The 26,396-nt window shown below is 51.4% G+C and overlaps 1 protein-coding gene across 1 annotated transcript in view; it reads left to right on the top strand.

The window, feature by feature from the left end:
* The window catches only part of BLM (BLM RecQ like helicase), a 96,679-nt gene extending 91,157 nt beyond the window's left edge, over positions 1–5,522 (top strand). Inside the window, exons 21-22 of the mRNA XM_019011318.4 lie at positions 1,276–1,477; positions 5,167–5,522. Of these exons, the coding sequence (XP_018866863.4) occupies positions 1,276–1,477; positions 5,167–5,344 (380 nt within the window). The 3' untranslated portion in view covers positions 5,345–5,522. The remainder of the gene's footprint in view (positions 1–1,275; positions 1,478–5,166) is intronic.
* Positions 5,523–26,396: the final 20,874 nt, after the last annotated feature.

A 26,396-nucleotide genomic window follows, 5' to 3' on the forward strand; every position in this document is an offset into this window, starting at 1 on the left:
ACATCACCACGTAATAGGACACAACAGACAGGCCCGGTTCAGTGTTCTTCCTGCTTCCAGACAGGCAGTGTGGGGGTCTTCCCAAGGATGATGGAAATGATGAGCAGGATGAGATAGTTCAAGTTCTCTCTTTACCCAGTCGCTTTTTTTTTTTTTTCTCAGAGTCTCACTCCAGGCTGGAGTTCAGTGGCACAATCTTGGCTCACTGTGCCGCCCAGATTCAAGCAATTATCCCACCTCAGCCTCCCCAGTAGCTGAGACTACAGGCATGCACCACCACACCTGACTTATTTTTGTATTTTTTTGGTAGAGTTGGGGTTTCACTATGTTGGCCAGGCTGGTCTTGAACTTACGACCTCAAGTGATCCACCCGCCTCAGCCTCCTGAAGTGCTGGGGTTACAGGCATGAGCCACCACACCTGGTCAGGTTCTCCTAAATTCTTCTATATGGTAATTAGTCCATTAAAAGCCTTGTTCCGAATACATTTTGACAGTGAGCCAGGGTTGGAGCAGCCATGGTGGAGTCTTGTGCCCACCATGCTGCTCCTGTAGGGTGGCCTGTAGGACAAGGCAGACCAGCCAGGAAATGGAGACTGGGTCCCCGTGTGACCTATCTATAGGGAGGTTTCATGCTTTTTGGGTGCCTTGGGATGCAAATACTTATGGAAATTACCATCTTCTTTGCAAATGTGTGCTTTCATGCGGTCTCACCTCCCGCATAATATGTGACATGTTCAGCCATATTGTGCAAAGACAAGTTTTTTTGTCTGTAAAGAGTAAAATAGGATCTAAAATTTTCTTATGTTCATTTACTAAGAAACTATTGTTCAAAGATGAGATACAGGACCGTTTGTTTCCCTTAGATTGAGCTGATTTTTCCAGCACATTTAAAATAAGTAAAATTGCCTGCCATCTTTATAGCAGTTGATACTTTTTGAATTGCCTACCAGAACTAACTGCCCAATCAACAACAGGAACACAGGCCATATGCGACAGTATGAGCTAAACCTCATGTCTCTAGTTAACTTCAAGACTATCACAAATTTTTTAAATGAATTCTGATTCTCTTTTGTTAAAAATGAATTGCCATTGAACACTTTGGGGCTTTGTGAAGTAAAAAAAGGTTTGGTTCTTGCTGAATTGTTGAATCCATATGGCAGGAAAGCAGCTAGGTATCTGCTAAAATGGGCCCCTGCAGTGTGTCTCTTCATATACACTAAAAACACGTGGACCAGTGCGACATCACCTGTAAACATCTGCATTTTCCATTTGTAGCTGAAGACAGTTCCCCAGGGATAAGCCTGTCCAGCAGCAGAGGCCCCGGAAGAGGTGCCGCTGAGGAGCTCGACGAGGAAATACCCGTATCTTCCCACTACTTTGCAAGTAAAACCAGAAATGAAAGGAAGAGGAAAAAGATGCCAGCCTCCCAAAGGTCTAAGAGGAGAAAAACTGCTTCCAGTGGTTCCAAGGCAAAGGGGTATGTTTTGTGACATCTTTTGCAATATAGGGAACAAGGGAAGAAAGGACAAAAGTGCAACAGCTCTGCCTTGCTTTGAAGGATTTATTAAAATAAGCCATTATTAAATATTGCTAATGGAATGACAGTTGTTAATGGAGTGACAATTAAGGTTTGATCCAAAACAAAAATATTTGCTTCAAGAAACAACAAAAAATATTTGCTTCAGATGTTTAAAACATCTACTGACTAATAGTTATGACTAAAGTTTTCTTTCTTTTTTTAATTTGGGGACAAAGTCTGGCTCTGTTGCCCAGGCTAGAGTGCAGTGGCGCAATCTCGGCTCACTGCAACCTCTGCCTCCTGTACTCAAGTGATCCTCCCACCTCAGCCTCCTGAGTAGCTGGGACTCCAGGTGTATACCATCACTCCTGGCTAATTTTTGTATTTTTTGTACAGATGGAGTTTCCCCATGTTGCCCAGGCTGGTCTCAAACTCCTGAGCTCAAGTGATCAGCCCACTTTGGTCTCCCCAAAGTGCTGGATTACAGACGTGAGCCACCGCACTCACCCTGACTAATGTTTCTTGTTTGCAAAGATGTCTTCCATGTTGATCTTCCCTTATATATTTGTTTGCCTGTTTGGGATGATTGCTCTTCTTAAGAGACTTTTCCACCTAAAATACTATAAATCATACACTAGCTGAATAAATAACAAAGGGTTTTGTGTCCTCGTGGCTTTTACTATTCTGTCAGTACTTGCTCCGCTGCTTTTATTGCTGCAGAATCCCATGGATCTCCACCTTGAGCACGTGCACACTCCCTGCCTTTCATTAACACCTGGGAGAATCGACCTCCCAGCCTTTGCAGGGGTAGCGAGAAGAAGCCACAACAGAGAAACCAAAAGTTCAGTCAAGCCAGGCCTCTTTAGGGGTTGCGTAAATGGCTTCTGTCTTCCCCTTCCCACGTTTTCCTGGGCCGCTCGTCTGGGACATGTCTGTTCTGGGCGCTTTCTGCACACCAGGGGAACAACAAAGACAGCATGGTCTGATATGTGTGATGATCTTGGCAGTTTCCTTCTTTCTTCATAATTGCATTGTTTCTGACAGCCCCTTTTTGATTTTCTGCCAGGGCACCCTCAGCCTTCTGGCTAGTAGGTTAGGCCTGGCAGGAGGGAGACCATTCCATCAGTCTTGAGAACTTGACCCCAAAGTAACTGTATATTGTAACAGAATTGCTTGCAGAAAAAAGAAACCAAAAAAAAAGTCCACAGTCAACTTTTGCAAGCTGTTGTGTTTTCTTTTGCAGTTTTTCTACCTCTTGTCCTTCTGAGTAATAAAAAACAAGAACTGAGTGGGGAAAGAGAAAGGAAGGCAGACATTACCAAATTGTCATTTTCTTGTTAAGTCCATAAACAAAATCTTGTATGTGCTAATCCTCCTGCCAGAGTACCGAAATGAAAGGCATTAGAAAACGTTAGTTTAATTTTGTGGTTTTGAGTGCGCAAGTGATCAGTAAGTGCTCTTCAGTGAGAACATTTTCTTATTTCCATCATTTATTCCTCCACTTTGGGAAATACTCATTTCCTCAGTAACTCACACAGAGCCGGAGACCTTAAAAGGCATCTGGCTCAACACCCCGGGTTTTTGAAGAGGAAGCTTAGGCCTGGCCTGGGGAGGGCTTATCGGAGGCCAACCCTGCCTGGTCTCAATTTCAAAGGTAGAAGCGGACACTGGCCTGCCCACACCTGCCCGGAGCACGTTCACTTCTGCATGTTGCCTGTGGAGACTCCTAAAAAACACGCATGGTCTCCCATCTCATCTTTATGAACAAAGCAAACCATATTGCTATTGGCTCCCTTATTTAATTTTCACAACTTTTGTTTGTAAGAGTGAAGCACTTTGCAGCATCACCTGGAACCTAATCTGATAAGAAGCAGTAAAGCTCACACTTGCACCCATTTCCATGCTTGTTTTCAGTGAGCCTGGGTGTTTAAGATGGGATTTGTTGTTGTTGTCGTTATGGAGTTTCGCTCTTGTCACCCAGGCTGGAGTGCAGTGGCACCATCTCGGCTCACTGCAGCCTCTGCCTCCCGGGTTCAAGCTATTCTCCTGCCTCAGACTCCCAAGTAGCTGGGATTATGGGTGCACGCCACCACGCTGGGCTAATTTTTGTATTTTTAGATGGGGTTTCACCATGTTGGCCAGGCTGGTCTCGAACTCCTGACCCCAGGTGATCTACCCACCTTGGTTCCCAAAGTGCTGGGATGACAGCCGTGAGCCACTGTGCCCAGCCAAGATGGGATTCTTTTTTAAGCCCTACCAGCTAAAGCCAGTGCACTGTGTGACTTTGTGTTACCCTTGGAGCAGCCTCTTTTTGCTCCACTCTCCCTTCCACCGACCCAGTCTGCTCCCCGGATTGAGAGTCCCTGTGCAGTGAAAGAATAAATGTGGCTCTCTGCCAGCAACCTCACCTCCCCACCCTACCCTCAGAGTTTCACATCTTCAGAACAACACACAATGAACCAGTTGTGTTCTGGGCTCTCTGAGTGGGAGTAAATGGATGGCCCAGGTGAAATGGAGGCTGCTGTTGGCAGATTCATTCTGTAAATCAACATAAACAGCAGGTTTTCTCTCTGGGCTTAATTTCTCAGCAGGAAATCAGCATAGGGAAACTTCAGGCTGCATCTCTGCCAGTCTAGCAGATCTCTGCCAGTTCTGCAGTAAAACTGCCTTGGAGCCAGAGTTTAAGTCATGGAGCTCCACCAGAATGTCATTACCCACAGGCTGTGGCCCTATACCCTCAATTCAGACGGGAGGCTACTTGTATGCCCTGGTGCCGTGGAATTAGTGTGGGGCCTGACATCAGCCGGTTACAGAGCAGCAGGAAAGGCTTCTGCGGGTAGTGCTGCCCACAGCCATCACTGTAAACATGCCGGCCCCATGGTTTTGTTTGTTTTTATTTCATTTAGGGGTGGGAAGGGAGCTGTTATCTTAAGGTCTGCAAGGAAAGTGAGATGCTGGAAGGACTTGGTAATCGGCTCTGGCGGCTTCTTCCTTGGCTTTAGAAGGCAGCGAGTGGGAGGGAGAGCTGGCAGATCTCTGGGTGTAGGCAGGTGAGCCAGGGAGCTGCTGGACATGGTCCTAACAGAAGGCCGCATCTGCAGCCTTCCTGGGGCTTCCTGGGGCTGGCCAGGAAGACGCCCAGCTTTGCCACTCCTGGCCACCCAGCTCCACCCCATGCATGCTCACCCCACAGCTGCCTTGCTCTGGACTGTGCAAGTCCAGTCATTCCGGGGTGCCTGTCAGCAGGGAGCTGGGGCCTTACAGCAAGGTGTTTCACTTCTTTTATTTGGTCAGAATAGATGAGGACATGTGGACCTCAGCTCCTCTTGCAGGCTCTGGTTGTAGGCTGCCGAAGGTGTGGGTGGAGAGAGGGGCGGTGGGTTGGTCACAAGTCAGAAAATTAAGATACAGTCCTTCACATTTCAGAAAGACAAATCCAGAACAAATTTATATGAAGGGCCGCGGTCCTTTATTCCATAAGTAGTAAAGGAAACTAACCTTACCTAGGGGGTTCGTAGGCAGAAAATGCACGAGGACACATTAGGCCCAGGGAAGTGGTATTGTAGCTCTGTGCAGGTTGAGAGGAAGAAGGTCATTCATTTTTGGTTTCATTTAACATTTTGATTTTTTTCTTTGTCACATTTCAGGGGGTCTGCCACATGTAGAAAGATATCTTCCAAAACGAAATCCTCCAGCATCATTGGATCCAGTTCAGCCTCACATACTTCTCAAGCGACATCAGGAGCCAATAGCAAATTGGGGATTATGGCTCCACCGAAGCCTATAAATAGACCGTTTCTTAAGCCTTCGTATGCATTCTCATAACAACCGAATCTCAATGTACATAGACCCTCTTTCTTGTTTGTCAGCATCTGACCATCTGTGACTATAAAGCTGTTATTCTTGTTATACCATTTGAAATTTTTACTCGTCTCTATTAATATTTAAATAAATGCTGGGGGGGTGATAGTTCTTCTTTTTAAAATAAACATTTTCTTTTGAATAAGCGTGTTTTGCTGCCGCTGCAAGTGTTGTGGCCGTTGTTTCTCAGAACGTCTGAGGCAGCAGCTGAATCATCTCCGTGCAAGAGCTTCGGAGCATAACACGAAACCCAGAAGCCAAAGGAAGAGCCACGCGTGGGCCCTTGTGAAACTAAAGCTTTTCATGTAAGACAACACAAACAAAATTAAAAGACAAATGACGGGGAAAAGAGGAGAAAATATATTACAAAGGATTAGTATCCATCATACCAAATACCCGTGAACCAGTCAGAAACATCCCCGGGGGGCAGGTGGACCAAGGATGTGAACAGGCTAGTCTCAGAAGAAGAAATACACATGCTCATGGCCCGGCACTGTGGCTCACACCTGGGATCCCAGCACCTTGGGAGGCCGAGGCAGGTGGATCACGAGGTCAGGAGTTTGAGACCAGCCTGCCCAACATGGTGAAACCCCGTCTCTACTAAAAATACAAAAATTAGCCAGGCGTGGTGTACAGGCACACCTGTAGTCCCAGCTACTCAGGAGGCTGAGGCAAGAGAATCGCTTGAACCCAGGAGGCGGAGGTTGCAGTGAGCCGAGATCGTGCCACTGCACTCCAGCCTGGGCAACACAGCGAGACTCCATCTCAAAAAAAAAAAAAAAGAAATATACATGCTCTGCAAATATGTGAAAAAGGTCAATCTCCATGAATAAAAATATGATAAAACCATGTGAGACCATTCTTTTGCCTACAAATTATCAACACTGGATAATATCCCAGTATTTGGGGTCAGCGAGAAAGATTGGCAGATTGTTTGGGTGGACGTGTGTAGCAGTTGCTGTAGTCCTTTGGTATTGTGGTGGCCTCGTTTTTCAGGATGCTCCATAATGGGCCAATTGGCCCCAGCATCTTTGGTAGGATTTTGGCCTCTCTTGCCTGAACTCCAGTGGCCCCATTTTCGGAGACATGCGTTTCTCAGCTGTAGGTCGCCTTTGTCTGGGTGCCACGCAGCGAGGAAGTGGCATAAGACAAAACACACACCTCGGCCTGCCCTTTGTGTGGTGTTACCTGTGACGTTACTCAGGAGGGTGTAGCTGGGAAGACCCTGCCTGTGCCAAAGCCAAAGGTGTGAAGAGGGGGTTGATGGGAAGCCGTGTGGCCTCCGCCTGGGGACTCAGTCCTGAGAGGGACCCTGCACCCACCCTGAGGACCCACCCTTGTGGTAGCACACTGACTTCCTGCCTCCTCGGCTGCCTGTGAGCCCCAACTGCGGCCTGTGGGCTTTTGGCTCCGTGTTTAATGGGGGGGGACTGGCCAGGTGAGTTTGCTGAGGGCTGAGTGCCATTAGCACGGATGCGTTCTGGATCTGACATTTTCAGAGGTCATCCTTCTGGCCAGAAGAACCTTCTCTGTGCATGAGAAGTGGAAAGGAGACAAAGTAGCCAGAAGTTGATACCCCTGGGGTAATGTCCCCAGCATGAGGCCACCTTGGAGAGTTGCTGATCCAGCCAAGGCATCTGGCAGGAGGCATGTCCGTTCCACCTGCTGCAGCAGCTCTGGCCTTGGTGGTGGGGGTGGACTCTGGCACAGACAGGTCACTGCTGGGCTCTGACCTCATCCACTCGTTCCTTCTGGAGATGGAGCTTATCCCTCAGGGTCGCAGGCTGTGCCTCCAGGAGCTCCCAGGGCTGTGGGGGAACAGATGAAAATAATGTGCGTGGGGCCTGAAGGTGGAGAGCAGAGCCATGTGGGGCCCACACTACCTACAGCCCTTCCCCATGTCCTGGGAAGATGACAGGTTGACCCACCCCTGCCTCCCAGCAAGGAACCTGAGGCCTAGAGACCTCTGATTTGCCTAAGCTCAAACGACCACAAGTGGCAGAGCCAGGCCCCACACCCGACTCTTGAAAACATTCTAGGTTGGAACAGGCTCTGCTCAGTTTCTCAGGACCCGGGAGCAGGCACAGAAAATGCAAGCGGCCTCCCTCCTCCAGCTCATCTTCCAGTCCTCTCAGACCCCCAGGGAAGCTCTGCATTCGCCCAGCGCAACCCCAGGAGGGCAGGAGCAGGCAAACTTTCCCTGAACCAATGCCAAGGCTTTGAAGCCAAAGACGGGTCCATGATACAGCAAAGCTGCTCTGGGCTGGGCCCTGCTGGTGGCCCTCCATGGGCACAAATTGCCACCACCTGGGATAGGAGAGGGCACAAGTCCACCAAGGAGTGCCAGCCTGGGACCCATCACGGGCCCATCCTCCCCTAGGTACACGAAGGCCTGACTCTCCCACACTCACTTGTCACCCTTCTGGAGGGCACAGGCAGGATTGGAATCTGGCTCTGTAGCTGCACATATGCCCTGCTGAGGCCCTCACACTACAGAACACTGGCAGGCAGGCCCTTGCTCACCTCCAGGGACAGAGAACCCACCACTCTCGGAGGAAAAGAACAAGCACGGAGAGCCCCTCACCCCACCGGCTCCGTGCCAAGGGCTGTTTTGGGAACTCAGGTAATTCACTTCTTCCATCCCTCCCGCAGCCCTGGGAGGCAGGCACATGATGTTGGCCTTTTTTATGCAGAAACCAGAATTCAGAGAGGTTATGTAACTTGCCCAAATCCACACAGCTAGGAAGTGGTAGTAAGTAGGGTAACACACATCTCGATTTGCCCTGGAGTCCCAGTTTACATCCATTGTCCTGGTGTGATAATTAACACAGCTCATTTTCATTCTCAAAAGTGCTCCAGTTCAGACAACAAGTTCAGTGGCATCAAGAATCTGAGCTCTTTCCCTGAACTATCCAACCTCTTCTCCCAACCCCGCTTTCCACCCAGAGCCTCAGGGGCCACCTGCTATCACCTGTTCGAAACTCCCAGCCTCTGCTGCAGGCTCCAGGGACAGAGGCTGCAGAATTATCAGCCAGCATCGCTGAGCTGTGGCTTTTCTCCAGAAGAGGAAGCGGAGGCTGTGGTCCAAGCCTTCTCGCTCTTCTTGAGAAACTGCTGCTTCTCCCACTCCTGCAGCCGTCTGGAACTGCTCTGAGGCCCCGAGGCCCACCCTGTCCTTTGGAGGTTCCCAGAGTCCCAGCCCGGCTCTTTCTCTGGCTGGGAGCTGCTGCCTGGGTGGGGAGCAGCAGGCAGCAGCTGTCAACCTCCCCCAGCCTGGGACCCGCCGCTGGCAGAGGCCTCTGGGCAGAGACAATGGCCGATGGGTCTTCTGTGGCAGCTGGGGAGGAATCCCCAGGGGCTCCAGCAGCCACTTCTCCCTCCGTGCAGCTGCCACAGCCCCGTGTGGCCTCAAAGCCAGGGCTCAGAGAAGCCAGCTGGTGGGGCGCACCCAGGGGACCCGAGCCTGGCCCAGACCCTGCTAGGTGCTCCAGTTCATGAGTGCAGCAACTACTAGGAGGCAGGGGCTCGACTCTGCAGCTGTGCAGGGCAGACCCAGGACTTCGGGGACAAGCCCCTCGGCCTGCAGTAGGCTCCTGCTACTCACTAACGCACTAATGCACTCACTCTGCTTCTCGGAAAGGCTTCTCGGCTGGCCCACACTCCCTGTTGGCAGGAGACAAAGGAGGAAGGGAGAAAACCCTCCCTGGTTGGGGTGGGCTGTGTACCCTGCCCCACAGGGTCACCACTGGGAAGAAGGACAGGACAAGAAGGTAGACAGAAGCCAGAAGTAGAGTCCAGAAAGCCCCAGCCATGGTGAGGCGTCCCCGCACAGGCCTGAGGCTGTCCCTGCAGCTAGCCAAGGTGAAGGTCGAGGTTTTGGCATCGTCACACTTCAACTGTGTGGTTCCACGGCCCCACAGAGGGTTCGGTGACCCCTGGGAAGGTGCCGGGATGGCACTCTGATGGTCTCTAGGCTCAGATCTATTCAGAATGTGGGAGTTCACCCCAGAGAGCCTGTCTGTCCCCATGGGTCGCACACACAGGGCCTGTCACACACACAGGCCACAGGCGTCTGCCTGTCCTGGCCCCATCTACTCAGTCCCTGCCAGGAGCCACAAGGCCCCATGAAGGTCAGGCCCTGGCACTATGCCTGGGCCAGGAGTGGAGCAGAGAGCTCAGGTCCCTGCTTCCTGTAGGGAAGACTCTCCTCGGTAGGATAGAACCTGGAGCAGGGACTCTTGGGGTGGGAGGCGGCAATGGTGCCCCGGGAACTGCTGATGCGGAGTAAGGGTCTGAAGAGCCACCACTACCAGACCTGAAACCCCCGCCTAGAAGGAAGGACATCAGAGACACTGAGAGACTCCTGGAGTTCTGCCCAGAGCCCTGCTCGGGCTCAGAAAGGGGTGGCCCCCTGCGCTGTGGCCCCCTGCGCTGTGGCCCCCACCGCTGTGGGAGCGTTGAGACGCTGTGACAGGGAGGCAGTTAACACTGCTAACCTCAAAGATGACCTCAGCAGTCAGCACCAGGGAGATCGGAGGTCAGCCCACGCCAGCCCCACCACAGACACCCGCCTGCATGGCTGGATGTGCATATGAGGACAGAGACCCGTGCGGCCACCGTCGCCACCAGGTCCCTTGCACCCAGTGAGAGCCAGTCTGGAGTGGGTGGGACCTGGCCCCTTCCTCAGCCATGGAGTGCCCTTGGCAAGTTCTGTGGACTCTCAGAGTCCCAGTGTCTCATCTGCACCATCAACATGCCACTTGGTCCTGGCCTCCGGGGCTGCTGCAGCATCCTTTTGGTCAGATATTCCACAAACATTTCTTGACCAGAGCAGAGCTCCAGGCATGGTTCAGCCTTCAACCAGGGCACAGGCAGGGAGGGAAATGCCCCGGGGGAAGGAGAGAGCAGTGTTGGAGTAAGTGGGGTGAGGGTGAAGACCCCAGGGCACCTGGGCCAGCAGGAGTTGGGGAGGGTGCCCAGGAGGCTGAAACGGCCAAGTGACCTCCAGGCTGACCATCCCAGTGTCCAGCCACCCCAGCTGAAGCCACCCTGTGCTCTCCTTTGTGGTCCCTCCTCACCCAGGAAGAGCAGAAAGGACACAGCACCCACCCGCGGGACCCCTTTCCTGAGCAGAAAGTGCCCTGTGCCAGCCTGGCCACCGCCTCACTGTGAGGATATGCACACTCTAGGCTGGGCCACCTGCCTGTATGAGCCCCAGCCCAGCAAGCGGCACAATGGGGATGACCCCAGCACACCTGCCAGGACCCCCGCCCCACAGGGCCTGCCACTCCCTCCACAGGCCTCAGCTTAGGGTCTGCACCTTTGCCCCAGATCTGGGTTCCAGCCCCAGGGACTTGGCACACAGCCGGTGCCTAATAACAGCTTGTTGGATGGATAGATGAGCGGATGGGCGGGTGAGTGGGTGAAGGGGCGCTGTGAGACATCTGTCTCATTGCCTTCTCATGGGAGGATAAGATAGAAGGAGGAGACGGGGCCTCAGGCTGGCAGGGCCTTAAAATCCTGCAGCCCCACGGCCAGCACTAGGCAGTGGGGACGGTGCCCCAGGTCACCGAAAGCTCCCTTGTTACTTCTGCTGGCTTCATCTGGACAAACATAAGCCGCTTTCCAGCTGGCTTCAGTTTTCACTTAGATTTTCTTCTTCTTTTTTTTTTTTTTTTTTTTTGAGACAGAGTCTCACTCTGTCACCCAGGCCAGAATGCAGTGGCGTGGTGGCATGATCTTGGCTCACTGCAACCTCCGCCTCCTGGGTTCAAGCGATTCTCCCGCCAAGTAGCTGGGATTACAGGCGTGCACCACCACATCTGGCTAATTTTTGTATTTTTAGTAGAGACAGGGTTTCACCATGGGGGCCAGGCTGGTCTCACACTCCTGACCTCAGGTGATCTGCCCGCCTCGGCCTCCCAAAGTGCTGGGATTACAGACGGGAGTCACCATGCCCAGCCTAGGTTTTCTTTTCCTTTCTGTTTTTTATTTTCGTTGCTGTTGTTGTTGTTGTTTGAGACAGAGTCTTGCTCTGTGGCCCAGGCTGGAGTGCAACAGTGGGATCCCGGCTCACTGCAACCCCCGCCTCCTGGGTTCAAGCAATTCTCCTGCCTCAGCCTCCCGAGTAGCTGGGACTACAGGCGCGGGCCACCACACCCGGCTAATTTTTTGTATTTTTAGTAGAGATGGGTTTTCACCATGTTGGCCAGGCTGGTCTTGAACTCCTGACCTCAGGTGATCCACCTGCCTCGGCCTCCCAAAGTGCTGGGATTACAGGTGTGAGCCACCGTGCCTGGCCTAGGTTTTCTTTTGCGTGTGTACCAATGTTTTTGGCTGGTTGGCGTCTTGTTTGTGCTGAAATAGCAAGCCAGTTTTCCTCACTTTGGAGAGGCATTGTCTATCATGTGAAGATGTTCATAACCACCAGTGTCTGCTTCTAGCTCTCTTTCCTATCCTTTGTTTCCGGAGTTTACCTGTGTGTGAGGAAGGCTTTTGTGGGGACCAAGGTACATGGAGCAGTTGGGAGGTGAAAGTTTGTCACTGGGTCCTACCTGTGCAGAACTTCAGTCCCAGCCGAGAAAGCAAGGGCCAGGGCAGTAGTTCTCAAACTTGTGTTAGCCTCAGTCACCTCGAGGGCTGGTTGTGGCATGGCTTCCGATGCAGCAAGTCTGGGGTGCGCCCCAAAGGTGTGCATTTCCACCGGGTCTCCTGGTGGTCCCGATGCTGCCAGCCCCAGGTGAATACAAACCACAGCTGCCGGGAATTTTAGCATTGAGGTCTTGGGCAAGGCATTCTCCTCTCCTTCATCCTTGGTTTCCCATCTGCAAAAGTGAGGGAGTAGGGTGCAGTGGTCACACCTGTAATCTCAGCACTTTGGGAGGCCAAGGTGGGAGGATCACCTGAGCCTAGGAGTCTGACACCAGCCTGGGCAACATAGCAAGACCCCGGTCTCTACAAAAAAATTTAAAAATTAGCCCAGCTGGTGATGTGCTTCTATAGTCCCAGCTACTCAGGAGGCTGAGGCAGGAGGATCTCTTGAGCCTGGGGAAGTTGAGGCTGCTGTGAGCCGTAAGCCATGACCATACCACTGCACGCCAGCTTGGGCAACAGAGTGAGACCCCGTCTCAAAAAAAAAAAAGTGAGGGCATTAGACTCCGTGATGGCTGTCACCTCCATCCTCAAGTTGGACAAGCCTGTCGGGGTGGGCTGGGGATCTGTGGGAGGGAGGGTGTTTGAGAATGTGGAAGTGGAACAGCCTTGCACGGGAGCTGTTTTCAGGAAAGGGACTCATGACAAAGCCAGGGTTCTAAGCCCCTTCCAACACCAAAGGGCCTCTTAGAGAGAGACTCAGAACTTAAAGGGAGACTCGGCAACCAGGAAGCAAGTAGCAAAGCATCACTCCAAGCAGGCATTTTGCAGTGTATGAGAGGCAAAGGAAACCTCCTTTAAAACTCTGGAAACAAGCATAAACTGATATTTCCCAGGCCCTGCCAGCCTGGGAGTCAAATGAGGTCATGTTACCACCCAAATCTGCCTGAGAACAGAGTCCTGTCTCCCTGCCGGGCCAGGCAAATGCCACTTCAAGATACAGTCCGTTGAGAACCCCTAGACTGGGACCTTAGGCTGCAACGTGTGATGAAGGCTTTCTAGAAAAATGCAATTGCAGGGTTTGTCTAGAGCCCACTCTTCTTGCCTGGGCCCCAGCAGGATCCAGTGGCCTGAGCGGGGAACAGACTCAAGTCCCAGAACAGGATGGGGGACAGCCTCACCTACCAATTTCCTTTCTATTCTTTTTTTTTTTTTTTTTTTTTTTTTTGGAGACAGGCTTTCGCTCTGTCACCCAGGCTGGAGTGCAATGGCGCGACCTTGGCTCACTGCAACCCCTGCCTCCTGGGTTCAAGCGATTCATGTACCTCAGCCTTCCAAGTAGCTGGGACTACAGGTGCCAGCCACCACGCCCAGCTAATTTTTGTATTTTTAGTAGTGACAGAGTTTCACCATGTTGGCCAGGCTGGTCTTGAACTCCTCACCTCAGGTGATCTGCCCACCTCAGCGTCCCAAAGTGCTGGGATTACAAGCATGAGCCACCATGCCAGGTCTGCAATTTCTTAGACTATTGAATGGCCCTGGAGTCAGATTGCTTGGGGTCAAAGGCCACTTTTACCACCTGCTGTGTGACCTTCAGCCCTTGAGCAAGTTATTTAACTTCTCTGTGCCTCAGGGAGCTCATAAAAGCACTATACTGTGGGGTCATGCCAGATCTGTCCCATAGACCCTGGCCAATAGATGAAATGAGTTCTCAGACACAGGTATGCAGCCTAAGAGCAGCTAGGTGACTGCCTGGCTCAAGTAGCCAGAGAGCAGCCCCAAGAAGCTGGAGCTGCTTGCTTTTATTCAGTGCAGGCACAATGTGGAAAACCTGGAGCTGACATGAGCTGCAGGTAACTAACAATTACTGTGGCCAGGCACGGTGGCTCATGCCTCTAATCCCAGCACTTTGGAAGGTGGAGGCAGGTGGATCATGAGGTCAGGAGTTCAAGACCAGCCTGGCCAAGATGGTGAAACCCCGTCTCTACCAAAAATACAAAAATTAGCTGGGAGTGGTGGCACGCACCTGTAATCCCAGCTACTCGGGAGGCTGAGGCAGGAGAATTGCTTGAATCCTGTGGGGGGCAGAGGTTGCAGTGAGCCGAGACAGTGATACTGCACTTAAGCCTGGGTGACAGAGTGAGACTCTATCTCAAAAAAAAAAAAAGTATTGTTTCTTTCAGGGAACCTCACACCCGCATGATCAAAGGTCAGTTCCTGGACAACATAAACAAACAAGCCTTTTAAGATAAATTCCCCCACACTCCCTTGTACCTACTCCTTACCCTCTGCCTCAGGGTTATAGAACAGCTGCCTTCAGTTATTCTCCCCCAGGGCTCTGCAAAACCTTCTGACCTTTCGGAAGGTTTGCATCCTTTCCCTGTAGTTTTTCCCACCACTCTGACAGATCCCCCACAGGGTCGACTGGGGGATTATGAAGACTAACAGGATAGTGCCTGCTCAGCCCATAACGGAGTGTCTGGCTCTCAGTGAAGGTTATTGTACTGTAATACGTACACAGTGTATGTACTCATTGTTTGCCGCATATATTTGTGCAGAAGTTGATTGGTGAATAAACAGGACATCGTTTTCACTCAGTGGGTCTCAGCCATTCTCAACCTAATCCTTTTATGGAATCAGTCTCAAAAAAAGAAGCCTCCTTCAGGCATGGCTACACCCAGCTATCCAACCATAATGTAAGCATCCAGGTTTTGGAGCTCTAGAAATTGGCAGAACAGGTAGACAACACCCCATAATATAGGTCTCAATCCAGGCTCTAGGAACCCCTGGAAAATCCTGAAATAGATGTCAGAGGGTATCTAAACCCCTCAAGTGCATGTATTATTCTTGTGTGTCTCTGCAGATTTCTGGGAAAGGGACCACCATTTTTCTCGGGTTGTCAAAGGAGCCAGCAACCCCCGAAAGTTGTAAGATTCTGCCTCAGGGAAGATGATGCAGGCCTCAGCAGGTGCCCTCAACAGCACAGACACTCCCAGGGACACCCTGGGCACCCCAGGCACCAAAGCGCTGGGGCAAAGATGAGAGTGGCTCACTCCACATCTCCTTTGCTGAGAGCCAAGCCCTCTCCGAAGCCAAGAGAAAACAACAAAATCGGACGGCAGTGCACACTCAGAAGCATGAAACCCTGGCGAGGAAGCATCATTACAATTAGCCGTGACCACAGGCTGCCTATGATCTTAGGATGCACAGTGGTTCTGCGTCATCACAGACAGCAAGGGGTTCAGGAGGCGGCCGGTCGGCAGCGGACAGGACATGATGAGAGGTGACAGCGTGCTGGCAGCCCTTGCAGCCCTCGCTCACTCTCGGTGCCTCCTCGGCCTTGGCGCCCACTCTGGCCGTGCTTGAGGAGCCCTTCAGCCCACCGCTGCACTGTGGGAGCCCCTTTCTGGGCTGGCCAAGGCCGGAGCCGGCTCCCTCAGCTTGCGGGGAGGTGTGGAGGGAGAGGCGCAGGCGGCAACCAGGGCTGCGTGCGGGGCTTGCGGGCCAACGCAAGTTCCTGGTGGGCATGGACTCGGCTGGCCCAGCACTCGGAGCGGCCGGCCGGCCCGCAAGCCCGGGGCAGTGAGGGGCTTAGCACCTGGGCCAGCAGCTGCTGTGCTCGATTTCTCGCCGGGCCTTAGCTGCCTCCCCGCAGGGCAGGGCTTGGGACCTGCAGCCTGCCATGCCTGAGCCTCCTCCCCCTCCCCACCGTGGGCTCCTGCGCAGTCCGAGCCTCCCAGACGAGCGCTGCTCCCTGCTCCATGGCGCCCAGTCCCATTGACCGCCCAAGGGCTGAGGAGTGCGGGCGCACAGCACGGGACTGGCAAGCAGCTCCACCTGTGGCCCTGTGCGGGATCCACTGGGTGAAGCCAGCTGGGCTCCTGAGTCTGGTGGGGACTTGGAGAATCTTTATGTCTAGCTAAGGGGTTGTAAATGCACCAATCAGCACTCTGTATCTAGCTCAAGGTTTGTAAACACACCAATGGGCACCCTCTGTCTAGCTCAGGGTTTTTGAATGCACCAGTCGGCACTCTGTATCTAGTTAATCTGGTGGGGACTTGGAGAATCCTTATGTCTAGCTAAGGGATTGTGAATGCACCAATTGGCACTCTGTATCTAGCTCAAGGTTTGTAAATGCACCAATCAGCACTCTATATCTAGCTCAGGGTTTGTAAATACACCAATGGACACTCTGTATCTAGCTAATCTAGTGGGGACGTGGAGAACTTTTGTGTCTAGCTCAGGGATTGTAAACGCACCAATCAGCACCCTGTCAAAACGGACCAATCAGCTCTCTGTAAAATGGACCAATCAGCAGGATGCGGGTGGGGCCAGGTAAAAGAATAAAAGCGGGCTGCCCGAGCCAGCCGTGGTTGCCATACACACTGTGCAAGCTTTGCTGTTTGCAGTAAAACTTGCTGCTGCTTGCTCTTTGGGTCCACACTGACTTTATGAGCTGTAGCACTCACCATGAAGGTTTGTAGCTTTACTCCTGAAGCCAGTGAGATTAAAAACCCACCGGGAGGAACAAACAACTCCAGTACACGCCGCCTTAGGAGCTGTAACACTCACCGCAAAGGTCTGCAGCTTCTCTCCTGAGCCAGCCAGACCACGAACCTATCAGAAGGAAGAAACTCCGAACGCATCCGAACGTCAGGAACAAACTCCGGCCACCCCGCCTTTAAGAACTGTGGAACTCGCTACAGCACTCACCGTGAAGGTCTGCGATTTCATTCTTGAAGTCATTGACACCAAGAACCCACCAAGTCCGGACACAATGGGACCTGCATGCAGTCCATGGGGCAGTTCAGACCAAAGGGCTGGGCGTGGCACCACAGCTGCCCCGAGCCCTTGGCCTCTCTGAGCTTTTCTCTCTCACCTGAGAAATGGGATTTCAAGGAAAATGAGTAGCGGTAATTTACCCACCTTACTCCACGGTTACTGTGAAGCACCCAGAAGAGAAGCCATGGATGTGGGCGACGCATTCGAGGTTAGCTTCAGAAGCAGCGGGCGCTGGGTGGCCACATTGACACCCGGTACTAGCGCTTCCCCCTGGGGGTTCCTGGGTCCAAGGGAGTTGTGACAGTCCTTGCCGCAGAGATGCAGAGTCTGCAATGTCCAAATGTGCTTCGTGTGCAGTGGGAGTCTGGCAAGCTATAACCCTTGTCATGATTCACGCGTCCCAGGGACACTTGGGGGCCGCTGTGGGCAACCCCCCACACCCCGCTTTTGGTCAGGGCTGTGCCAGCAGAAGGCTGGGGTTGGACAATAGAGGGGATGTTGGGGCCGGGTGGGAGGCGGGAAAGGAGAAGGAGGGAAATTTAGCAAGGAAAGAGCAGAAATGTCCCAGAGAAATTAAATTTCAGTTTCGTGGTGAACAGCTGGATCCTTTTTCCCATATCCTCACCAAAAAATTCCAATACAATCTTTGCCACCTTGTGTCATGGATCTATTTTGAGCTCTCTCGTGGTTCCTGAGCTCCTGTGCTTAGAGTGCACCAGGCTCTGCCTTCCGGGTTCAAGTCATTTTTTTTTTGAGATGGAGTCTCGCTCTGTCGTCCCAGGCTGGAGTGCAGTGTCATGATATCGGCTCACTGCAACCTCCGCCTCCCGGGTTCAAGTGATTCTCCTGCCTTAGCCTCCCAAGTAGCTGGGATTACAGGTGCACGCCACCACGCCTGGCTGATTTTTGTATTTTTAGTAGAGGTGGGGGTTTCCGGGTGTTGTCCAGGCTGGTCTCAAACTCCTGGCCTCAAATGATCCACCCAACTAGGCCTCCTAAAGTGCTGGGATTACAGGTGTGAGCCACCGCGCCCGGCCTTGCGATTTTTGTATCTCAGCTCAGCTCTTCACACGAATTCATCCTCACAACCGTAGGGGATTGGGAGGGGTCCAGTAATTTTTCCCTTTTCACAGCCAAAGCAGCTGAATCACCAAGGCCATGAAAGGAATGAGGATCTGCCTGATGTTCACCAGGCTGGCCCCGCCAGATCACTGCAAAGTGGGGCAAGATGAGAACAGGGCCAGGGGCTGATGACACCCAGGGCGCCCCAGCAGGACATCCTAGCCCAACTGCCCTCCAGGGTCCCGGTCAGAGGGCCAAGCTTTGCTGCTAGTCATGGCCCAAGTAGCCTGTAGCTTCTTCCCCGGATGGATGTGGGATCCTCCCAGGAAGGCCTGACCCGACCTAATCCCAGTCTCCCCACCTTTTCTGATGCTGCTTCCTTACCTGGACCTCTCCACCCACTGCCCGGCCCACACTCACCACTGGGCTCAGCTCTGCTGGGACACTGCTGCCCGGACCGTGCGTGGATGGGGGCGGGGCAGGGACGAGGGGAGGTGGAGAGGTCACTGCTCCTGGGAGGGCTGGGAGTGGCAGTGAGCCGTTGGTCTGGCCACCCTCCCTCCGTGAGGTTCAAGATCAAAAGTTCCCATGGGAAGGCCACAAACATTTCTTCTGTGAGGCCCGGAAATGGGAATGGGTTCCTCATACTAAAAGACTTTCCTGGCCAGGTGCGGCGGCTCGCGCCTATAATCCCAGCACTTTGGGAGGCCGAGGCCGGCGGATCACTAGAGATCAGGAGTTCGAGACCAGCCTGGCCAACGTGGTGAAACCTTATCTCTACTAAAAATACAAAACTAGCCGAGCGTGGTGGTACATGCCTGTAGTCCCAGCTACTCGAGAGGCTGAGGCACGCGAATTGCTTGAACCTAGGAGGCGGAGGTTGCAGCAAACCGAGATCATGACACTGCACTCCAGCCTGGGGGACAGAGTGAAACTCTGTCTCAAAAAAAATATTAAAATTTAGCCTGGCGCAGTGGCTTATGCCTGTAATCCCAGCACTTTGGGAGGCCGAGGTGGGCAGATCACGAGGTCAGGGGATCGAGCACATTCTTGCTAACATGGTGAAACCCTTTCTCTACTAAAAATAGAAAAAATTAGCAGGGTGTTGTGGCACATGCCTGTAGTCCCAGCTACTTGGGAAACTGAGGCAGGAGAATCACTTGAACCCAGAAGGTGGAGGTTGCAGTGAGCTGAGATTGCGCCACTGCACTCCAGCCTGGGCAACAGAGCAAGACTCCGTCTCAAAAAAAAAAAAAAAAAAAAATTAAAATAAAAATTTTAAGACCTTCCTGCTCCCTGAAGTGGGCCACCCTGATCCCCGCCCCCAGGTCTGGAGTCAGCATTTCCAGTTCTTCAAACCTGCCTGTTGCCGACATGCTGGGTGACCTTGGGCAAGTCACTTCACCTCTCTGTGCCTCAGAGGCCTCACCAATAGAATGACCCTCACTGGAAGCTGATAATCAAGTCCGCCCACCCACTTGGACATTCCAGGACTGTTCAATTTCAGTGCCATATAGACTTACATAAGCAGGGCTGCATTTCTTTAATTTGAGTAAAATGCAAATGCTCCTGGTGGATGAGTCAGCACTTCTCAACCCCAAGCCTGCTCAGGTGCATCACTTGGGCGGGAGGGAGAGGTCCCACCCAGACCCACGGACCTCTGCTCTTGGGGTGGACAGGCCCTGGAGATTGGCATTTTGCAGAGCCTCCTGAGGAGGGGAGTTCAGACTTTAGAAGGCAGAATGAGGGGCGAACTCCCCCACCCCAATACCTGACCACATGCACAACAATGACAAATTTTTGGGAAAAGAGTGAGCCAACAGGCCGAGGTGGGTGGATCACCTGAGGTCAGGAATCCAAGACCATCCTGGCAAACATGGTGAAACCCCATCTCTACTAAAAATACAAAAATGAGCTGGCTGTGATGGTACACTTGTGGTTCCAGCTACTCAGGAGGCTGAGGCAGGAGAATGGCTTGCACCCAGGAGGCGGAGGTTGCAGTGAGCCGAGATCTTGCCACTGCACTCCAGTCTGGGTGACAGAGTGAGAAGGGACTTCCAAGGCTATCGTGTTCAGCTGCTGGGGTGAGGAGTAGGGCAGAAGGGGCTGGGCACAGGATGTTTAGGGGATGACAGGACAGAGAAGACCTGTGGCCCCCAGCAGGGTGGCCTCAGCCGGGGGGACTTTCCCACCCACCTCTGCGCACTCAGGCTACCCAACTGAAAACAATGCAGCCTCAAAACTGCCCTTCTGCGGGGAAGACAGGAAGGTTCCCGTAGCAGAACAAGTAAAACGTCAGGAGTTAGCTAACCGAGCAAGATGAAAAAAACTTGCAACGCCTCCCTACACGCAAGTGCCAGGAAAGGGAAGGAAATCACACGGGGGCACAGCTGAAAGCCAGCAGAGCCAAGGACCTGAGCAGCTTTCTTGGAACTGATAGCTTCGCGCTAGACAAAAGTGAATGAGAATATGAACCAGGTATAAAAAGCACGAGCCGGGTGCAGTGGCGCGCGCCTGTCAGCCCCACCTGCTAGGGGGGCCAGGTGGGAGGATCACTTGAGCCCAGGGGTTTGAGACCAGCCTGGGCAACCTTGTGAAGCCCCATTTCTTAAAAAAAAAAAAAAAAGGTTGAATGAAAAGAGCACAAAGAAGAGATGACAGGCCAGGCACAGTGGCTCATGCCTGTAATCCCAACAGTTTGGGAGGCCAAGGAGGACAGATCACCTGAGGCCAGGAGTTTGAGACCATCCTGGCCAACATGGTGAAACCCTGTTTCTACTAAAAATACAAAAATTAGGCGGGTGTGGTGGTGGGTGCCTGTAATCCCAGCTACTCAGGAGGCTGAGGCAGGAGAATGGTGTGAACCCGGGAGGCAGAGGTTGCAGTGAGCCAAGATTGCACCACTGCACTCCAGCCTTGGTGACAGAGCGAGACTCTGTCTCAAAGAAAAGAAAAAAAGGAGAGATGACCAAAAAAAAAAAAAAAAATTATCAGGAAATGCAAAGAAACTGCAGAAGGGAGGAAACGCATTAACCAAAACAGGACCATGACACATCTAAAAACAGAGTTACAACATAGTACATGCATCTGAAAAGCAAGGGAATAGTGTGGGAGAGCAACTTGAAATAATTGCAGTGAATTTAGAGAAAAAGAACAAATAAATTAAAACAACTAGAAAATGACCATTATGGGTCCCAGACCTTCCAACATCAGGGTGACTGTACTCCCTGAAGTAGATTATCCAACAACTGAAACCAAAAGCTATTTAAAGAAAGTCTTCCTGAAACGAAGAACCAACTCTACAGACTGCGAGGGCATGACTACTCCAGGGAAGCAAATTCAGAATGACCAACGTAGGAACGTACTGGCTGAGTTAGTGAACTTTTTTTTTTTCTTTTTTTTTCGAGACAGAGTTTTGCTCTTGTTGCCCAGACTGGAGTGCAATGGCAAGATCTCAGCTCACCACAACCTCTGCCTCCCCGGTTCAAGCGATTCTCCTGCCTCAGCCTCCCGAGTAGCTGGGATTACAAGCATGTGCCACCATGCCCGGCTATTTTTGTATTTTTAGTAGAGACAGGGTTTCTCCATGTTGGTCAGGCAGGTTTCGAACTCCCGACCTCAGGTGATCAGCCCGCCTCGGCTTCCCAAAGTGCTGGGATTACAGGCATGTGCCACTGCGCCCGGCCAGGTTACTGAACTTTAAGGATAAAGAAAAAACTCTTCAGGCACCTGGACAAAATGTCATTAAAGAATGGAATGGAAGGCCGGGTGTGGTGGCTTAAGCCTGTAATCCCAGCACTTTGGGAGGTTGAGGCGGGCAGATCACCTGAGGTCAGGAGTTCAAGACCAGCCTGACCAACATGGAGAAACCACCTCTCTACTAAAAATGCAAAATTAGCCGGGCATGGTGGCGCATGCCTGTAATCCTAGCTACTGAGGAGGCTGAGGCAGGAGAATCGCTTGAACCCCAGAGGCAGGGGTTGCCGTGAGCAGAGATCGCGCCATTGCACTCCAGCCTGGGCAAGAAGAGCAAAACTCCATCTCAAAAATAAATAAATTGAAAATAAAAATACAAAAATTATCCAGGTGTGGTGGTGCGTGCCTGTAATTCCAGCTACTTGGGAGGCTGAGGCAGGAGAATCACTTGAACCCGGGAGGCAGAGGTTGCAGTGAACCAAGATCACACCACTGCACTCCAGGCTGGGCAACAAGAGCAAAACTCTGCTTCAAAAAAAAAAAAAAAAAAAAAAGAATGGAATGGAATCTATTTCAATTTCATTATAAGGCTAAATGCTGATAGCCAGGCATGGTGGCTCATGCCTGTAATCCCAACATTTTGAGAGGCCAGGACGGGTGGATCACTTGAGCTCGGGAGTTCGAGACCAGCCTAGACAACATGGCGAAACTCTGTGTACAAAAATACAAAAATTAGCCAGGCATGATGGCCAGTGCCTGTAATCCCAGCTACTGGGGTGGTTGAGTAGGGAGAATCACTTGAATCCGGGAGGCAGAGGTTGCAGTAAGCTGAGATCACACCATTGCACTCCAGCCTGAGTGACAGAGCAAGACCCCATCTCAAAAAAAAAAAAGGCGGCCAGGCATGGTGGCTCATGCCTATAATTCCAGCACTTTGGGAGGCTGAGGTGGGTGGATTACTGGAGGTCAGGAGTTCAAGACCAGCCTGGCCAACATGGTGAAACCCCATCTCTACTAAAAATACAAAATTAGCTGGGCGTGCTGGCATGCCCCTGTAATCTCAGCTACTCAGGAGGCTGAAGCAAGAGAATCACTTGAACCCAGGAGGCAGAAGTTGCAGGCAGGCAGAGTGAAACTCCTTCTCAAAAAAAAAAAAAAAAAGACTCAATACTGGGAGAATTATGGTTTTAAAGTAAAAGTGGTACAAACCTTGACAAAATCTGAGCGTGGTGGCTCACACCTGTAATCCCAGCACTTTGGGAGGCCAAGGCAGGTGGATCACCTGAGGTCAGGAGTTTGAGACCAGACTGAACCCGGGAGGCAGAGGTTGCAGTGAGCTGAGATCACGCCACTGCACTCCAGCCTGGGTGACAGAGCTAGACTCTGTCTCAAAAATAAATAAATACAATAAAATAAAAATAAACCTTGACAAAGTAAAAATATCAGCATCAAAATCAGCTGGGGTGGGCAAGAGGAAGAGGGAGGATGTTTGAGGGGAGTGGTCGCCTTTTTTATCGCAAGAAATGATCTTGCTCAAAGTGAAACATCTGAGTTTTTACCCCAAGACTCCAATGTCTTAATTAATTTCATAGTCTTTTTTCTTAACCATGAGAAATTCATTATGAAGTAATAGCTCTTGTGGAAAGTAAATATTTATCTAAGATTCAGCAAGTTTTCTGGGGTTTTTTGCCTTTTTTTTTTTTTTTTTTTTTCAGATACAGGGTCTCACTCTGTTGCCCAGGCTGGAGTGCAGTGGCACAATCATGGCTCACTGCAGCTCTGAACTTCCGGGCTTAAGTGATCCTTCCGCCTCAGCCTCCTGAGTAGCTAGGATTACAGGGGGCACATGTTCCCACACCCAGCTAGTTTGTCTGTTTGTTTCGAGATGGAGTCTGGCTCTGTCGCCCAGGCTGGAGTCCAGTGGCACAATCTCGGCTCACCGCAACCTCCGCCTCCCAGGTTCAAGCAATTCTTCTGCTTCTGCCTCCTGAGTAGCTGGGACTACAGGTGCACACCACCATGCCCAGCTAATTTTTTGTATTTTTAGTAGAGACGGGGGTTTCACCATATTGGCCAGGCTGGTCTCGAACTCCTGACCTCGTGATCTGCCCGGCTCGGCCTCCCAAAGTGCTGGGATTACAGGTGTGAACCACCACACCCAGCTGACACCCAGCTAGTTTTTAAAAATTTTTTTGTAGAGCCAGGGGTCTCACTGTGTTGCCCAGGCTGGTCTCAAGCTCCTGGGATCCTCTCACCTTGTTCTCCCAAAGTGCTGGGATTACAGGTGTGAGCCATAGCACCTGATCTGTCTTTTTTTTTTTTTCTGTTAAACTCAAGTAAAATAGAATATATTTAGTTTAAAATAGAACTGGTACAGTGCAGTCTAATCTAAAATTGTTTGGACTTACCTTTCTCTGAACTGCAGGGGCAGAAGGAGGGTGATCCCTTTTCTCCCCATGTAAAGGGTCATGACCGGCACCTCTATTACAAAAATCAAGTTAACAAGAGAAAGAAGAACAGGCTTATTACACGCACATGAGACATACAAAATATGAACTCAAAGAGGGGCCAGAAGGTTGAGGAGAGGAAAAATGGAGAAATGAATAGGCTCAGTGCTCAGACAGTGGTTAGCAAATGACTGGGAGCTGAGTGGGACAAGTTACGGGAAGGTGAGGGCGGAACTGCAAAGGAACAAAAGTTGGATTTGTTTGTTTGTTTGTTCTGAGACAGAGTTTCACTCTTGTTGCCCAGGCTGGAGTGCAATGGTGCGATCTCGGCTCACTGCAACCTCCGCCTCCCAGGTTCAAGCAATTCTCTTGCCTCAGCCTCCCGAGTAGCTGGAACTCCAGGCACGTGCCACCATTCTCGGCTAATTTTTTGTATTTTCAGTAGAGATGGGGTTTCACCATGTTGGCCAGGCTTGTCTCAAACACTCTTTACCTCAGGTGATCCACTCGCCTCAGCCTCCCAAAGTGCTGGGATTACAGGCATGAGCCACCGCGCCCGGCCAAGACAACCACAATTCTTTTATTATTGTTGTTTTTTGAGATGGGAGTCTCCCTGTGTTGCCTGGTCTGGTCTCAAACTCCTGGGCTCAAGTGATCCTCCAGTCTCAACCTCCTAAATAGCTGGGATTATAGGTGCATGCTGCTGTACCTGGTTTTGCAATTCTTTTGGAAAGAAGCTTTCTTAGTCAGATAAGGAATTCCAGGAAGAGTCCCTCCCTCCACTCGGGGGTAGGGAGGGTACAAGACAAGGTTAGGCAGCTTTGCAGGCCTCTCAGCATGTCAGAGCCCCAGTCTAGGGTATCACTTTCTGAGCCCCAACCTTCCTATCCCTCTTCATCTCTCCAAACTTCTCTGTGTAGATGGCATTCCCCAAGGTTAACACGAATAATGGGCTATAGTAAGCATGTACTGAGCACCAGAAGTTTTAGGTGCAGCAGAGAACAGAGCAGATGAAACCCCTGCCTTCATGAAGATATCATTCTTTTTCTTTCTTTTTTTTTTTTTTTTTTTGAGACGGAGTCTCACTCTGTCTCCCAGGCTGGAGTGCAGTGGCGCGATCTCGGCTCATTGCAACCTCCACCTCCTGGATTCAAGCAATTCTCTGCCTCAGCCTCCCGAGTAGCTGGGATTACAGGCACCCGCCACCATGCCCAGCTAATTTTTGTATTTTTAGTAGAGACGGGGTTTCACCATCTGGGCCAGGCTGGGCTTGAACTCCTGACCTTATGATCCACCCTCCTCAGCCTCCCAAAGTGCTGGGATTACAGGTGCGAGCCAATGCACCCGGCCTGAAGATATCATTCTAATGGGAGGAGTTTGTTACTTCCTTCTTTGTACTTTTCTGAATTGCTTGTTTTGTTTGAGAGTTAGCATATATCTTTTTTTTTTTTTTTTTTGAGACAGTCTCTCTCTGTCGCCCAGGCTGGAGTGTGGTGGCATGATCTCGGCTCACTGCAACCTCCACCTCCCAGGTTCAAGCAATTCTCCTGCCTCAGGTGCCTGAGTAGCTGGGATTACAGGTGCACGTCACCATGCCTAGACAATTTTTTTGTGTGTGTATTTTTAGTAGAGACAGGGTTTCATCATGTTGTCCAGGCTGGTTTCAAACTCCTGACCTCAAGTGATCCGCCTGCCTCGGCCTCCCAAAGTGCTAGGATTACAGGCATGAGCCACTGCGCCCAGCCAGCATACATCTTTTTTTTTTTTTTTCTTTTCCTGAGATGGACTCTTACTCTGTCGCCCAGGCTGGAGTGCAGTGGTGTGATCTTGGCTCACTGTAACCTCCGCCTCCTGGGTTCAAGCAATTCTCCCGCCTCAGCCTCCCAAGTAGCTGAGATTATAGGCACGCGCCACCATGCCTGGCTGATTTTTGCATTTTTAGTAGAGACAGCATGCGCCACCGTGCCAGGCCATATATCATTTTTATAAAAACAAAGGCTGGGTGAGGTGGCTCCTGCCTGTAATCCCAGCACTTTGGGAGGCCTAGGCGGGTGGATCACCTAAAGTCGGGAGTTTGAGACCAGCCTGACCAACGTGAGGAAACCCTGTCTCTACTAAAAATACAAAAATTAACCAGGCGTGGTGGTGGGCGCCTGTAATCCCAACTACTTGGGAAGCGGAGGCAGGAGAATCACTTGAACCCAGGAGATGTAGGAGGTTGCAGTGAGCCGACATCATGCCATGGCACTCCAGCCTGGGTGATGGAACGAGATTCCATCTCAAAAAAAAAAAAGAAAAGAAAAGAAAAGAAAACAATTTACCTTCACACACACATAAACACATCCACGGAGGATGATTCTTCTAAACAGCTGGAGTTGGGAAGCACTACATTTGAAGCTGGATGAGTCATTGACACTCTTGTGTAAACAGGGTTTTCA

The sequence above is a fragment of the Gorilla gorilla genome, chromosome 16, assembly GCF_029281585.2.
Source record: "Gorilla gorilla gorilla isolate KB3781 chromosome 16, NHGRI_mGorGor1-v2.1_pri, whole genome shotgun sequence".
NCBI lineage: Eukaryota > Metazoa > Chordata > Mammalia > Primates > Hominidae > Gorilla > Gorilla gorilla.